Raw genomic sequence first — 16,964 nt, 5'->3', positions numbered from 1 at the left:
CAGCATCTTCATCCTCACCCGTGCAGCGTTAATGACCTGCCCCTGTTACGACCTCAGCATCTTCATCCTCACCCGTGCAGCGTTAATGACCTGCCCCTGTTACGACCTCAGCATCTTCATCCTCACCCGTGCAGCGTTAATGACCTGCCCCTGTTACGACCTCAGCATCTTCATCCTCACCCGTGCAGCGTTAATGACCTGCCCCTGTTACGACCTCAGCATCTTCATCCTCACCCGTGCAGCGTTAATGACCTGCCCCTGTTACGACCTCAGCATCTTCATCCTCACCCGTGCAGCGTTAATGACCTGCCCCTGTTACGACCTCAGCATCTTCATCCTCACCCGTGCAGCGTTAATGACCTGCCCCTGTTACGACCTCAGCATCTTCATCCTCACCCGTGCAGCGTTAATGACCTGCCCCTGTTACGACCTCAGCATCTTCATCCTCACCCGTGCAGCGTTAATGACCTGCCCCTGTTACGACCTCAGCATCTTCATCCTCACCCGTGCAGCGTTAATGACCTGCCCCTGTTACGACCTCAGCATCTTCATCCTCACCCGTGCAGCGTTAATGACCTGCCCCTGTTACGACCTCAGCATCTTCATCCTCACCCGTGCAGCGTTAATGACCTGCCCCTGTTACGACCTCAGCATCTTCATCCTCACCCGTGCAGCGTTAATGACCTGCCCCTGTTACGACCTCAGCATCTTCATCCTCACCCGTGCAGCGTTAATGACCTGCCCCTGTTACGACCTCAGCATCTTCATCCTCACCCGTGCAGCGTTAATGACCTGCCCCTGTTACGACCTCAGCATCTTCATCCTCACCCGTGCAGCGTTAATGACCTGCCCCTGTTACGACCTCAGCATCTTCATCCTCACCCGTGCAGCGTTAATGACCTGCCCCTGTTACGACCTCAGCATCTTCATCCTCACCCGTGCAGCGTTAATGACCTGCCCCTGTTACGACCTCAGCATCTTCATCCTCACCCGTGCAGCGTTAATGACCTGCCCCTGTTACGACCTCAGCATCTTCATCCTCACCCGTGCAGCGTTAATGACCTGCCCCTGTTACGACCTCAGCATCTTCATCCTCACCCGTGCAGCGTTAATGACCTGCCCCTGTTACGACCTCAGCATCTTCATCCTCACCCGTGCAGCGTTAATGACCTGCCCCTGTTACGACCTCAGCATCTTCATCCTCACCCGTGCAGCGTTAATGACCTGCCCCTGTTACGACCTCAGCATCTTCATCCTCACCCGTGCAGCGTTAATGACCTGCCCCTGTTACGACCTCAGCATCTTCATCCTCACCCGTGCAGCGTTAATGACCTGCCCCTGTTACGACCTCAGCATCTTCATCCTCACCCGTGCAGCGTTAATGACCTGCCCCTGTTACGACCTCAGCATCTTCATCCTCACCCGTGCAGCGTTAATGACCTGCCCCTGTTACGACCTCAGCATCTTCATCCTCACCCGTGCAGCGTTAATGACCTGCCCCTGTTACGACCTCAGCATCTTCATCCTCACCCGTGCAGCGTTAATGACCTGCCCCTGTTACGACCTCAGCATCTTCATCCTCACCCGTGCAGCGTTAATGACCTGCCCCTGTTACGACCTCAGCATCTTCATCCTCACCCGTGCAGCGTTAATGACCTGCCCCTGTTACGACCTCAGCATCTTCATCCTCACCCGTGCAGCGTTAATGACCTGCCCCTGTTACGACCTCAGCATCTTCATCCTCACCCGTGCAGCGTTAATGACCTGCCCCTGTTACGACCTCAGCATCTTCATCCTCACCCGTGCAGCGTTAATGACCTGCCCCTGTTACGACCTCAGCATCTTCATCCTCACCCGTGCAGCGTTAATGACCTGCCCCTGTTACGACCTCAGCATCTTCATCCTCACCCGTGCAGCGTTAATGACCTGCCCCTGTTACGACCTCAGCATCTTCATCCTCACCCGTGCAGCGTTAATGACCTGCCCCTGTTACGACCTCAGCATCTTCATCCTCACCCGTGCAGCGTTAATGACCTGCCCCTGTTACGACCTCAGCATCTTCATCCTCACCCGTGCAGCGTTAATGACCTGCCCCTGTTACGACCTCAGCATCTTCATCCTCACCCGTGCAGCGTTCATCATCTGCCCCTGTTGCGACCACAGCATCTTCATCCTCACCTGTGAGGCAAAGGCCATCAAGAAAAAGACAGGTATTGTTCTATACTTTGTATGCTCTCTATAATTACCTCTTTTTGAAAATAAGTTAGATATTGTCCTTAGTCTATAACATTACGCAAGTTATAAAACATTTGGTTTAAGAAATTATTTTGAACGATTTGATTAATTGTTAATTTCTCTTATTCAGAATTCTGGAAGTGCCTGTAATGATTTTATATTTTTATGTTTACTTTTTGTTCACTTCTGTGGTGTTTTTTTGTCTTTCGTTTTGTCTAATATGTTTTGGTGTCTCAGTTTTCAATATTGTTAATCTACATCTTACACTTGTTTTAATTTAAATACGTCCTTGTATGTCAGCAGGAGAGGTTTCAGTCAAGATTGGCCAAACTACGGGAACATCATAACAATTGCTCTAAGCGCTTTAATAGAGCAGAAAAAGAAAAGACTGCCATACGTGAGGATTGCGTTGTGAGTGATATGTAAACATGATCATCACATTACTTTAACACCTCAATATATTTAAAGGTGTCATATTATGCGAATAACGCGCCTCTCAGTCAGCATGCGAATACCGAGTTCTTTCGCTTAAGTTCTGTTATTGCTACACACTTACACAAAAAGTTATGTCAAAATGCCCGTCTTGGAGACTAATCATGTAAATGCAGTCAGTTTTGTCTTAAGTGAAGTTGAACAGTTGGGAGAAATACAGATGTGTCAAAATATTTGATCTATACGTCAGATCTTAAAGCAACAGCATAAACCTGCAGCCGCCGACTGCGTCATAAATGTTAATCAGACAAAAGAAAAGGAAACTGCTCTTGACTGAATCAGTTAATTTTAATAAGAATCATCTATATTTAATGTATACAGTGAAGATTATTTTTACATTTATTACTTCATGAAATGTCTGTAGTAGGCTATTTCTAGAAGCCTTTACTTGGCTACTATCTGAAAAACTTAAAAAAAAAAAAAAAAAAAAGGTTTTTGGAGTAATATATTCATATATGATTTAGCTTGTAAATAATACTTAGAGTGTTTACTTGCCTTCAGTAAGCTTGAGAATGTTTTATTACATTAGTTTATTATTATTTTTTGCTTTTGTATTAGTGGCAGTTTCTTGCTTCAAAGAAAAATCATTTGGAGGCGGGCGCTTCATAGAGACCAGAAGAAATCTGAGGGTTTGGCAGAGCTCAGGAGATTGGCACTGCAATAATGTAAATAATTAATAGTGTTATATTAAAAATTATAGTGTTATATAAAAGTAGTGTTTTTTTAACAATTAAACATGAAAACCTATTCTACAACACTACATAAACAATATAAGGACTTCACAAAAGGGCATAATTTGACCCCTCTAAACTGCTAATGGTCACTGACCAGTTTCCTTTGTCATTTTAAGCTTTCTACTTAACTTATTTTTCTCATTTATGTTTTCAAGGTATTCCAGTCGTCTGATGCACCCTCTTTGGCACCATGTGCTATGTCTGCCTCTGTAAAGGAATTACCAGCCTCTCGCCCTTCTCCACGCTCCGCATTACCATCATTATCATCACCTGCCCCTGCGATGGCCACATCATCTTCACCCTCTCCTGTTAGGCCATCATCACCTGCCCCTTTGCCCTGTGATGCATCCACTTCTGTGATTTCTCCATCACAGGTGTCTGAGACACTCTCACTAAGGGAGGTGTAAATAAAATTAGTAAAGGATCTGTATATGCAGAAATACTCTGCATATAAATTAAAATGTATTTTAGCATTACCTAGACTCTTACTAGCTTACCACTTTCAGGGATATTAGATCTGCCACAGTAGTGTTAAATAACATCCAGTTGGGATTTAGTTGGGGTTTCTGACCTCAGAATAAGGCATACATATTTATTTTGTTTTAAAGATTTATAGTACTGCAAGGAGGAGTTATAGTTATAGTACTGTAATAAGCAGCAGTGCGTTGTTTGCTGAATGGTCATTGCACATTTCTTTTGTATTATTTGTTTATTTGTTTTTCTTCTCTTCCAGATGCACTTAAGGCTATGAAGAAAAAGACAGGTATTGTTGTATACTTTGTATGCTCTTTATAATTCCCTTTTGTTGAAAACCAGTTACATATTGTCCTTAGTCTATCCCTTTACGCAAGTTTCAAAACATTTGGTTAAAGGAGTTATTTTGTATGATTTGAGTAAGTGTTAAATTATCTTATTTAGTATTCTGGAAGTGCCTTCAATGATTCAGACCTCTCGGACTACAGCGATGTTGACTATGTGCCCCAAATCAGCTCAGTTGAATCAGATGGCAGTGCTTCTGGACACGACAACGCGGAATGCAATTCAGATGGCAGTTGTAAGGCAGGTAGTTCATCTGAAAAATGCATGCCATCACTGTCATCAAAAAGGATGAAAGGCCAAACTAAAGAGACAGACACCTCACCTGACAAAAGGACATTTGTTCAGGCAATGCCATCACCGAAGAAGAACCGCAAATCATATAACAAAAAACAGTATTGCATTTATTGCTCTAAGCCATTTTCAAAATTGGCAAGACATCTTGAGTTTGTCCATCGCAATGAGGGGGAGGTCGCAAAGGCTGTAGCATTTCCAAAACATTCTAAACAAAGGCGAATCCAGTTAAACCTTCTTCGAAAAAGGGGAAACTTTGCCCACAACACATCTGTGGTGAGAAAAGGACATGGGGAGATGGTTGCCTGTTACCGTCCTAAAAAGAGCAAAAATGCCAAAGAATTTATTCACTGTATTTACTGTCAAGGGCTTTACAACAAGCATAGTCTTTGGAAACATGTTAAAAACTGTCCGCTGAAACCTCAAGATGATGCTCCACAGGGCAGAAAAAGAGTTTGATCTCTTTGTGCTCTGAAAACACCAGTCGGCTTAGAGGTTAGCAAAGGTTTTAAGAAAATTCTTTCCGTGATGAACTACGATGAAGTTTCACGCGCTATTCACAGTGACACAAGCATCATGCAGCTGGGAGAGCACATGTTCAACAGGATGGGATCTGATGTGACCAAACATGACTACATCAGACCGAAGATAAGAGAAGTTGGTAGACTTCTTCTTGAAGCAAGAAAGACTACGCCAATGAGAACCATGGTGGACTTCATAATACCAGCAAACTTTAAACATGTGATATCAGCTGTGAAAGTTGTTTCTGGCTTTGACGAAGAGACAAACACCTACCGCATTCCTTCCTTAGCTCTAAAACTGGGACATTCTTTGAGCAAGATATGCAGCATTGTCGAGAGTAATGCCATGATGTATGGTGATCATGAGCGAGCAGAGTGTGCGAGAAACTTTCGAAAAGTACACCAAGCAAGGTGGAATGAGTACATTTCTGCTGGTGCTTTAACCACATTGAAAGAAGCAAAGTGGAATGCACCACAGATCGTTCCTTTTACCCAGGATGTCAAAGTCCTGTACGCACATCTTGAAAAAGAAACACCAGGAATTACTAAATAAACTCCGAAACAGTCCCTCTGCAGACTACTATGCTGCTCTTGCCAAAGTCACACTGTCCCAAGTCATCCTGTTCAATAGACGAAGAGAAGGTGAGGTGTCACGGATGCTTTTGTCAGCTTTTCAAAGCCGGGATTCTTCTGAGCTACATGAAGACATAGCCATCTGTCTTTCTGAATTTGAGAGGAAGTTGTGTAAGCACTTCACCAGAGTGGAAATTCGTGGTAAACGGGGGAGAAAGGTTCCTGTGCTCCTCAAGCCTACATTGGTTTCTGCCATGGAGCTGCTTGTTGAAACACGTGAGGTTTGTGGTGTGCCAGCTGAGAATCCCTTCATGTTTGCTAGATCTGGAGCAATGTCTGCCTACAGAGGAGGAGAGTGCATAAGGAGAGCTGCTCATGAATGTGGCATTAAGAATCCTGAAGCACTCTCATCAACTAGGCTCAGGAAACACAGCAACCATGTCAAAGATTCTGAACCTTGATGAGAATGAAGCAGATCAGCTGGCTGATTTCCTCGGACACGATATCAGAATACACAGACAGTATTACCGGTTACCAGAGGGGACATTGCAGCTCGCAAAGATGAGCAAAGTCTTGATGGCAATGGAAAAAGGGACACTGTCATCCTTTAAAGGAAAGCGACTTGACGACATTGAAATCGACCCTAATGGTAAGAGTATAACTGCATCGTTTATTCGAGTCTGTGTTGTATTGTTTGCAAATCTATAATCTGCCACAATTGTAAATGTTTTGATGGATAGGAGTGATGGATTTTTTTTATTTTTGTAGAGCAACTTGAGGCACAAGACGATGCCTTGTCAAGTGATGAGGAGGATGCAAATGAAGAGAGCTGCAGTGACTTACCTCAGACAACAGCACCAGCGGACACTGATCAACAATCAGTCTCACAGAAAGATCAAGGTAGAAAGATCTGATAACTATACCAACAACAATAATTAAATAATGAATGACCAAAAACATTATCTATAGGCATCAATAAGCAGTTTTTCAAAATGAATAAAGTCTACACAGTGAAACAGTGTTAATTTGGTTCTCACTGAGTTTAGTTGTAATGAGGATGCTTTTTTACATTTTTATAGGTTCATCAATCCCTTCAAAAAGAAAATGGGAGGACTTTGAGGTAACAGCAGTTGAAAAACATATGATGAAGTTCATAAAGACCTGCAAAGTTCCTGGTAAGCAAGACTGTGAGAGATGCATTAAAGCAGAGTCAGAAGCCTTAAAGGAACGAACATGGACTGGTGTGAAAAATTATGTGCGGAACAGGATCACAACTTTAAAAAAAAGAGGTGGATTTTAGAGGCTACATTGCCTTTTACACCATTAAGAACATGGTGAGGAAAATGTTAAAAGCATTAGTACCATTTACACCATATCAGACTTGAATAACTTCTGTAAAGCCGTTACACCCCGTTTGAACACTTTCCACATCATGCTCATCATTTCAAAGAAATTAGATAAAAGTTTAAGTACGAAGAGTAAAGATGTATAAAGAGAGAATTTGTTTGAGGACAGAAGGAAACAAAACGTTAATGAAGTAAACTAGACAGGATAAGAGAGAGGAGTGAACGTAATATTAAGGTGATGGATTATGAGAAAGGATGAAGAGTCTAGAAAAACACTGCACTGACAAATTTTTCATTGTTTTTATTGTTCAATTCATTTTTACATGTTGCCTTTTGCTATTTCAAATGTGCACTTTCACAATGTGTGAATATTGTTTATTTTATCAGCAATTACAATCGTTTAATGTAGTCAGAAGATCACAGGGATCAGCAGAAGTAAAGGAATGAAAGAGGGAGGACTGTATGTAAAGGGGAAGAAAAGGAGGAGCCAAGCTAAAGCAGAATAAAGAGGGAGGAGTGTAGGTAAAGAGGTGTGTTTGAGTTGAACTATAGTAGCCTTCTAGCTGTGTTTCTGCATGCAGATCAGTACAATGAACACCAAAGTGAGTACGTAGAGCTGAATGTATCAGAACACAATACAACACACTTCATGGTTATTGTGGAGAGTCATGGCCAATGAGAATGAAGTGTTGTCATTAAGGCTTGCACAGCCGATTTGAGGGCAGCATCAGCGTCTGATCTGGGTAGTTGGTCTTGTCTTGCTCTTGCTGTACTTTGATGGCACATGTGATCACAAGGCGGCTGCAACTCCAATCAAAGTCAAAGTCCAATCAAATTTTCTAACCTAAAAGCATTTGTTAGGATGCGGTCGGTCTGCCCGGCAACATAAGCCAAACACAAGGAGAAGAAAAGAGGAGGGGCGAAGGTAAAGAGGAAGAAAATATGGAGAAGTAAAAAATAAAGGGGAAGAAAGATGGAGGAGTGAAAGTAAAGGGGAAGAAAAGATGGAGGAGTGAAGGTAAAGGGGAAGAAAAGATGGAGGAGAGAAAGAAAAGGGAAGGAAAAGATGGAGGAGTGAAGGTAAAGGGGAAGAAAAGATGGAGGAGTGAAGGTAAAGGGGAAGAAAAGATGGAGGAGTGAAGGTAAAGGGAAGGAAAAGATGGAGGAGTGAAGGTAAAGGGGAAGAAAAGATGGAGGAGTGAAGGTAAAGGGGAAGAAAAGATGGAGGAGTGAAGGTAAAGGGGAAGAAAAGATGGAGGAGTGAAAGTAAAGGGAAGGAAAAGATGGAGGAGTGAAGGTAAAGGGGAAGAAAAGATGGAGGAGTGAAGGTAAAGGGGAAGAAAATATGGAGGAGTAAAAAATAAAGGGGAAGAAAGATGGAGGAGTGAAAGTAAAGGGAAGGAAAAGTGGGAGAAATGAGGTAAAGGGAAGGAAAAGATGGAGTAAAAAGTAAAGGGGAAGAAAGATGGAGGAGTGAAGGTAAAGGGGAAGAAAAGAGGGTAAAGGGTGTGAGAATGGATGGATAGAGGTATTAGGGAGGATTGTTGGGCATCATTTCCAAGTTCCTAGGTGTGTTTGGCTTAATATGTTGCCGGGCAGACCGACCGCCTCCTAACAAACGCAATGCATTCAGGCTAAAAGATTTTGATTGGACTTTGACTTTGATTGGAGTTGCAGCCGCCTTTTGATCACATGTGCCATCAAAGTACAGCAAGAGCAAGACAAGAACAACTACCCAGATCAGACGCTGATGCTGCCCTCAAATCGGCTGTGCAAGCCTTAATGACAACACTTCATTCTCATTGGCCATGACTCTCCACAATAACTATGAAGTGTGTTGTATTGTGTTCTGATACATTCAGCTCTACGTACTCACTTTGGTGTTCATTGTACTGATCTGCATGCAGAAACACAGCGAGAAGGCTACTATAGTTCAACTCAAAAATGCCTAATGTGTTGGCTAGGTTTCATTATTTGGTTCCTAATTAATTCCTAATTAAGTGTTTTTTATTGTTCTGTTCATGTTTTATTTTTCTTCTGTTTCACTAATGTTCACTTTAAAGGAAATGTGTTTATACATCTGGACATTATAGCATATAAAGCATACCTTTAGATGTTAAATAAACGGTTGAAATGGCATCCCCACTTGTAGTTTTTCATTAACCAATTTATGAAGGTTAAGTTGTGAAAATATCTGGTATGAGCGTGGAAGCCACACTTAATATAAAGGATGAACAGTAAAATAAATGTGTGTTTGGTTCCGATTAAGCTAACTATTGCGGCATAAAATTGTTTGGGCATTGAATTAAATTAGGTATATGCTTGGTTAAAGAGATTAGTTTTTAGTCTAGTCTCAAACAGGTCTGGTGAGGCTATTCCACAGTTTAGGTGCTAAGTAAAAAAAGTGATCTACCACCGTTATGAGGATTGTGATAACAGACCAGAATTTTCTGACTGTAGAGTGCGTGATGAACTGTAGTCTGATAAACTCTGGTATCACCAGAGTCCCCAAAGTGACATTAAATTGGAGTTTGTGTATCACCAGAGTCCCCAAAGTGACATTAAATTGGAGTCTGTGTATCACCAGAGTCCCCAAAGTGACATTAAATTGGAGTTTGTGTATCACTAGAGTCCCCAAAGTGATGTTTAATCAGAGTTTGTGTATCACCACTGTATTCCAAACATTGAAGTCATTCACTTGACAATTTAAGTAATTTTTATTTGTATAGAACTTTTCACAATCATGCTATACAGAAAGTCATGCCTTAAATGTTTTATGGATAGTATTTTTGCATTCAATACAAATTGAACTAGAGGGTTGCAGGCAGTTGTCATGGCATGATTCTTTGCCATAGAGACACTTGTTTTTAAAGTAATAATTATTACCGTTCCATGATCTTCCTTGGGCATTTCCCTGGGGCTGAAATGTTCAGTGAAAATTGTTTCATATTTTTGTTGAAATCCACGAACAGGATGTCTCTATTTTCATTGATTATTGGCATTGGCCTACATCCTGTGCTCCTATTAATGACAATGCAGGTGTGATGGCCTAATTGTTAAAAGTAACCAATCATAAATGAGTAGGAAAAACTATTTTCAATACTCTTAAGAGAATTATGCAGTGGAAAAACAGCTTACCAATCCATAACCATCAAATAGGAAAAAAAAAACTTTACCATGTCACACATTTACGTCATATGTCAATATTTGAACTTGGAATTGTACTTCTGTTTCCAATTAGCATAAATTATATGTATCTTCTGAAAGTCCTAAAAGTATAACACAACCAGAGATTGTGTATCACCATAGTCCTCAAAGATTCACTTGATCAGAGTTTGTGTTTGTCCCCAAATTGGACATAAAAAATACTGTCCCCAAAATGAAGGCAAAATGTCAGGTCTGTAAATAAGGTTTTAATTGAAAATATCAAGTGATATTTGTACTGAAGGCTTCATCTGTAGTGCAGTTGTTTACTTCTTTTGTCTCTAGACCCTTCAGAAAGGGGGGTACCCAAAGGGAGGGTGTTCAGTCATAGGTCCTCATTGGGGGGTTAAGTAGGTGTGTGTGTGTGTGTGTGTGTGTGAGTGAGTGAGTGTAACGGGACTGACGAGAGGTGAGACGTGTGGATCCATCTGCAAGCCTTTTAATAGAGAGACGTGGTAAACAGGCAGGGTCAAACAATGGCAAACAGGTATATGGCGGGCAAAACACAAGAATAGTCACAGGGCTAGCGTAGGTCACCGATCGGCAGACAGAATCAAAGGGGCGAGACGAGGGGGAAAAAACCAGGAAAACAGGCAAAGATCAAAAACCGCAAAAACAGGCAAGGCAAAACAAGGAAACCACAGAGACTCGGAAAGGGGTACAGGCTAAACAATACTCAGCAGAGAAAGGTGGTTAGAGTGGGTGTTATATAGTGAATGAGGTAATTAGAAACAGCTGTGTGCAATGAGTGCAATCAGGGCAGTGTGCAAATTGTGCAAAGAATGATGGGAAATGTAGTCCGGGGTGCTATGGAACAGTTTGTGTAGTGCGAGAGTCAATGTAATGGAAAGGGTGACCTCTGGTGGTGAATAAACGGAAGTCCATGAACCGAATTCGTGACAGTGAGTGAGTGAGTGAGTGTAATCACTTAATTAATCATATAATTATGTCATTAAATTCAGCACTGCTTCAGTGTTACTCTATCACTCTGTAGTATGGACACATTATAAGTGTTCAAGTGTTTAAAACTGAGGATTTTGCTGTCAGATTTAAAGGGTTAAAGAAAACAGAATGAAATGGTAATTTAACAGTAATAAACTGTAGAATGTAATATGCTGGCAACTGTGCTACCAGTAGATTACCGTAAATTGAAGAGAAAAACAGTAATATACTGTAAAACGTAACAGTCAATTTGACTGAAATATTAGTGAAAGTTCATTGAAAAACAGTTATGCAAAGTCATGAACTGATAAGGAGAGTAAATATTAAACTGAACTGTATTTGTGTTTTTGCACAAGAGAAATCTGTTATTGTGCTGTAGAGTAGAGCCTGTGCTTCAGTCAATGATGGACCAGAAACACTGATGTTCTGCTGCATGTTGCTTTATTTAAAGGCAGTAACTGTGGAGTTACTGAAGCAGTGATGAAGAGGGTAAGTCCCAACAAGGAAGTTTGTTAATGAGCAACCTTATTTTGTTCATGAGTAACAAATGGGTCATTAGTTGTCAGCTCGGCCTATAAGTATGTAATGACAACACTGAGTCATTGAAGAAGGAGGATGCTTCTGAAGAGCAAGAGATTCACCTGGAGGATGGCGAAGTGTAAAACAGACTGCATCGAACGGCCTCTGTCTCTGGTCTTTCAAAAGCTCGGTTGTGTTGTTGGTAGACATCCATGTGTGTTTCTTTTATTAGCTTTATTTGTAGCTGCTGCCCCTGGAGCCGGTTTCATCTTTCTTCAGGAGAGGAAGGCAAATGATATTGAAGACCAGTTCACGCCCGTCAATGGACCTGCCAAGCTGGAGAGAGCATTTGTGGTGGAAAATTTCCCACAATCGGAAGAGTTTTCTCAGCTACGACTTTCATCCGATGGCACTTATGCCTCTTTGATCATCACAGGCTTGCATGGAGAAAATATATTAACTGAAGCAGCTTTTAACGACATTATTGAGTTAGACAGGCAAGTGAAAAGTATAGCGACAGGAAACACTTTTGAAAACCTCTGTGCCCAAACAAAGGAAAACTGTATGTCAAATCCAATTTTAGACAGTATAAATTACAATGCTACTGAAATAGTTTCTTCAGCCATAACATATCCGATGAATAATGGCACATTTTTGGGAACAAGTATTGGTGGTGTTCAGCTAAAGCAAGATAGCTCAGAGATATCGAGTGCAAAAGCGGTCAGGCTTTTCTATTTCCTAGATGAGGAGAAGACAAAGAAAAACTCTGAGTGGCTCGATGGCTTTCTAAAACTCCTCTCAAACTACACACAACAGAAAACGGTAAGCCAAAGAAATGTTATATCTACATGTATACAGATACCCGAGGACAGTTGTGTGCGTAAAAGTACCACAGATGACATTAATCAAATATTATCTAATAACTATAACTCACCAAAAGTCATTTGGACAACAGTTCCAATGTTTTGATAAAATGAACCAAACCGATGTACATTTGCTTGATTTTTCTGCAGGCTATTCATGTCCTGTCATAATTTGCCATAACTATTTCTTCACTGTGCTTGAACTCAATGTAACACATTCATGTGTACAGTAACTACACTGCAGTGTTTTGTGTTGAATTTCTACAGGTCCATGTGTCTTTCTTTACATCAGTATCAAGACAGAATGAGTTGGAGACCAATGCAGACTCTGTGATCCCCCTCTTCTCTGTTACGTATTTCCTGGCCATTACCATTTCAATTCTGTCTTGTTTAAGGTATTGTAAAGAATTAAAAACCACATTAGTACATTTCTATCTCTAGCTATGTCCTTTATCCCTCGTCTCGTTCCTCAGGTTGGACTGTGTCAGGACGAAGGTGTGGGTGGCTGCATTCGGCGTCATCTCCGCCGGTTTGGCCGTGTTGGCCAGCTTTGGACTGCTGCTGTTCTGTGGAGTGCCGTTTGCCATGACCGTGGCCACAGCCCCGTTTCTGATTCTGGGTAAATTTCATGCATTTCATCACCTAGTCGAGGTCTCACAGCGGATGCTCACAGTCTCTGCTTTCCTGCAGGTGTTGGTGTTGACGACATGTTCATAATGATCTCCTGCTGGCAGAAGACTGAAGTTGATAAAGCCGTTGAGGTTCGCTTAGCAGAGACGTATAAGGAGGCCGGCGTGTCCATCACCATCACCACACTGACGGATGTGCTGGCGTTCTACATCGGCCTCCTGACGCCGTTCCGCTCGGTTCAGTCTTTCTGCATGTACACCAGCACAGCTCTTCTGTTCTGCTTCGTCTTCAACATCACCTTCTTCGGCGCGTGTCTGGCGTTCAACGGGAGACGAGAGAAAGGCAACAGACACTGGCTGACCTGCATGAGAGTCCCAGAAGCCACTGGTGATGCTAAAGGGTGTTGTGTTGGTGGAGCTTATGATAAAAACACACGTAAGGAGTTTGAAATGCCAATGGATTCATTCTTTAAAAACTATTATGGCCCTTTTCTGACAAGAGTGTGGGTTAAGGTGCTTGTGTGCCTGATCTATGCTGGGTATTTGGCAGTCAGTATCTACGGATGCTTCCAAATACAGGAAGGTCTAGATCTGAAACATTTAGCGGCAGATGGCTCATATGTTGCTGATTACTATGACAATGAGGACGAATTCTTCTCTGATTTTGGTCCTAATGTCATGTTAGTTATAAAGGATGAGCATTTCCAGTACTGGAACCCAACTGCTCGTGAAAGTCTTGACTTGTGTTTGGAAAATTTTCAAAATCTGACAATGGCAGACTCAGACCTTCCACCTATTTCTTGGCTTCATGTATATGTGCAGTTTGGGATGAATTCTGGTTTTGATGTAGACAATGAAACACAATTCAAAAGCCATTTAACTGCATTTCTTAATTATTCTGGTTTTAGCCAAGATGTTAATTTCACTAACAATCAAATTCATGCATCACGTATGTTCGTTCAGACGGTGAACATCCGCACTGCGATCGATGAGAAGAACATGCTGAATGTGTTTAGAGAAACCGCAGACGAATGTGGGAAGTTGCAGACGCCTGTGGATCTGATAGTGTACCACCCCGCGTTCATCTATTTTGACCAATATGCCGTCATCATCACTAATACGATCCAAAATATAGTAGTTGCTACATGTGCCATGTTAGTTATTTCACTCCTGCTGATCCCGAACCCGCTCTGCTCTCTCTGGGTGACGTTTGCCATCGCATCTGTCATTGTGGGAGTGGCCGGTTTCATGGCATTATGGGATGTTAGTTTAGACTCCGTGTCTATGATTAATCTTGTTATCTGTATCGGGTTTTCTGTGGACTTCTCTGCTCACATATCCTATGCTTTTGTGTCAAGTGATAAAACGTCAGCGAATGAGAAAGCCACGGATGCCATCACTAAACTGGGCTATCCGATCGTTCAGGGAGCCGTGTCCACTATCGCTGGTGTGGTGGTGCTCGCGGCTGCTGAAAGCTACATCTTCATGACCTTCTTCAAGATCATGTTCTTAGTCATTCTGTTTGGGGCCGTCCATGGCATCGGATTCATACCTGTGTTCCTGACCTTCCTCAGCACTTGTAGTAACAGTCGTGAAAAAAACAAAGAAATTCTTCCAGAGTGCAGTGACACAATCCGATGGCGAGCCAAAGCATTCGTGATTCAGAATCAATGGTCTGCGGATCCTGACTGTCCATAGGCATCATGACAAGAGATTTATAAAATGGATGGATGAACTTTTTTATTTTTGCATGAGCTTAGCTCTGTATTACACTGTATTTGTTTGACCATGCAAATAAATAGCAATCATTCTGTTATATTCCTATGTATACATTGCATCTTACAGGTTTTTGTGTATTTATATTTTAATCAAGTTGATCTTTTTGGTTTTCCTTTTTATCCTTTTCATGTATGTATCCATTTTCAATGCATTTCTATTTAATATGTGCATCTATTAATTTAAACACATTGGTGCAAACACAACTTTGCATTTGTATCCAGTTACATTGATTAAACTACATTACTGAACATTGGGAATTTTATGTTTGTCATTAACCCATTTTATCCCACTGGTCACAATAGTGAGTGTAAAGATGGTTTTCATTTATAAAGCTCTAAAAAATGACTGACTGTAACGCCAAGCCAGCAGAGGGAGCCCTCGCCCGAGTACTGACCGTGCTCCACTCCCTCTGCTTCCACTTCCTGTTTGACTCTCATTTAAACTGAGACCAGTCCATGTGCTGATCGTGAAGTATTGCCAGTTTATCTGCCTTACCAAGCGTTAGTCTTCCTCTGTTCCTGATTGATTTCCTGTGTATGATTCTGCCTGACTTCTTGACTCACGGTATTTGTACTCTGCCCCTTCTGTTCTGACGCCTGATAGGACTGATGTTTGTGTTTGGACTCATTGCCTGCCTCTCCAATATTGTCTCTGCTTCTGCCCTTGTGTACGACGAATGATCTGCTTGCTTCTCTGACTTTGACCCTCTGCCTGATTATCGACATCTGTTTAAAGCCTTGACCTTTAATAAACTTCCGCTCATAGATTCTAACCGAACTCCAGCGTCTCTGTTACACTAGGCGCGTTTCCATTACCTTTCAAATTGCACAAATTGTGAATTGAAAATACGCTTAATGGAGACGCGTCAATTTCGCAAAAATGGCCATATATCGCAAAAAGTTTTTACGCTCGCATGAGGTGGTTTTTCAGGCAATGCGCAAAAGGATTAATTCGCAAAACTGCAATGGAAACGGCTTTTTCGCATTTACAGGTCACATGGCGTATGTAAAAAGTCATATGATCATTCTTCAACGTACTATAACCTCCAAGAAACACTTCATAAGTGGCCGCGCTCCAGTATAAGGGGCTTTCCCTACCATTAATGCTTAGACAATTTACACTGCACACGTCTGCGGTGCAGTGTGGCTCTGATTCGGTCACTGAAGCTGATTGAGGCCACTCAATGCTTGTGTTTATGTTTTTATACAGTCTATGGTTTATTCCAGCCGCGACACGCACGTTTCTGAAGCGGCTCTCTTTGCTGCTTCTGTAAAGATACATGCATAAGCCTCCTTTGAATAAATTTAGCCAAAATCTGTCAAAATCCCACCAAAATCCGTTGCCATGACTTATCGCGAGAGGCAAAAGGTTATGTTTTAGTCGCATAACATTGGTTAATGGAAATGCCGTCATTTCGCAATACTTTATCGACATTCAGAAAATATCGCCAAAGTTTTGCGCAAACCTGTAATGGAAACGCACCTACTGACTGATATATTAGTGCATTCCCTGCAAATATGGAAAAAAATACAGGGTCTCAATTAAATATGTGCAGTGTCACATGGTTAGTGCAAATTGTCATATGACCAGAGCCGTTTACTTAGTTAGTATAAAGATATGACAAAGATTTTTGGTACATGTAATCTTTAAGGTGCCTAGCATTAATACTGTATATAAATTTGCAATTATTCAGTTTCGTTGAGTGTGATCATAGAATGAGTAAACATGTTGACGGCAACAATAGTGACCAGTGGGATAATACAGTGCATTTAGGTATACATATAAATCCATTTGCAGTTGTTAGTGAAAGTTGCACTAAAATGTTGCAATGGCAAAGATACAGTGAATATTGCACTAAATTATTTATTTTATTTATTTATTTAGTCATTTAGCAGACGCTTTTATCCAAAGCGACTTACAAATGAGAACAATAGAAGCAATCAATTGTAGTATTAAAACAACTAAAAACACCCATAGCTAAAACTTTATAAATACTACTTATACACATTTTAAAAAT

At 41.5% G+C, this 16,964-nt stretch overlaps 1 protein-coding gene and 1 pseudogene across 1 annotated transcript; both read left to right on the top strand.

The window, feature by feature from the left end:
* The first annotated feature begins 5,099 nt into the window (after positions 1–5,099).
* Positions 5,100–6,492, top strand: LOC107574075 (uncharacterized; annotated as a pseudogene).
* A 5,287-nt stretch (positions 6,493–11,779) lies between these two features.
* Positions 11,780–14,954, top strand: LOC107574077 (patched domain-containing protein 3-like). The gene is made up of 4 exons (XM_016260546.1): positions 11,780–12,498; positions 12,807–12,934; positions 13,013–13,158; positions 13,230–14,954. The coding sequence occupies exons 1-4, from the start codon at positions 11,806–11,808 to the stop codon at positions 14,864–14,866; spliced, it is 2,604 nt and encodes an 867-aa protein (XP_016116032.1). The 5' UTR covers positions 11,780–11,805; the 3' UTR covers positions 14,867–14,954.
* Positions 14,955–16,964: the final 2,010 nt, after the last annotated feature.

Source organism: Sinocyclocheilus grahami, unplaced genomic scaffold (assembly GCF_001515645.1).
Source record: "Sinocyclocheilus grahami isolate Dianchi unplaced genomic scaffold, SAMN03320097.WGS_v1.1 scaffold2109.1, whole genome shotgun sequence".
In the NCBI taxonomy this organism is placed as follows: domain Eukaryota; kingdom Metazoa; phylum Chordata; class Actinopteri; order Cypriniformes; family Cyprinidae; genus Sinocyclocheilus; species Sinocyclocheilus grahami.
This window is presented reverse-complemented; position numbering and strand designations above follow the sequence as displayed.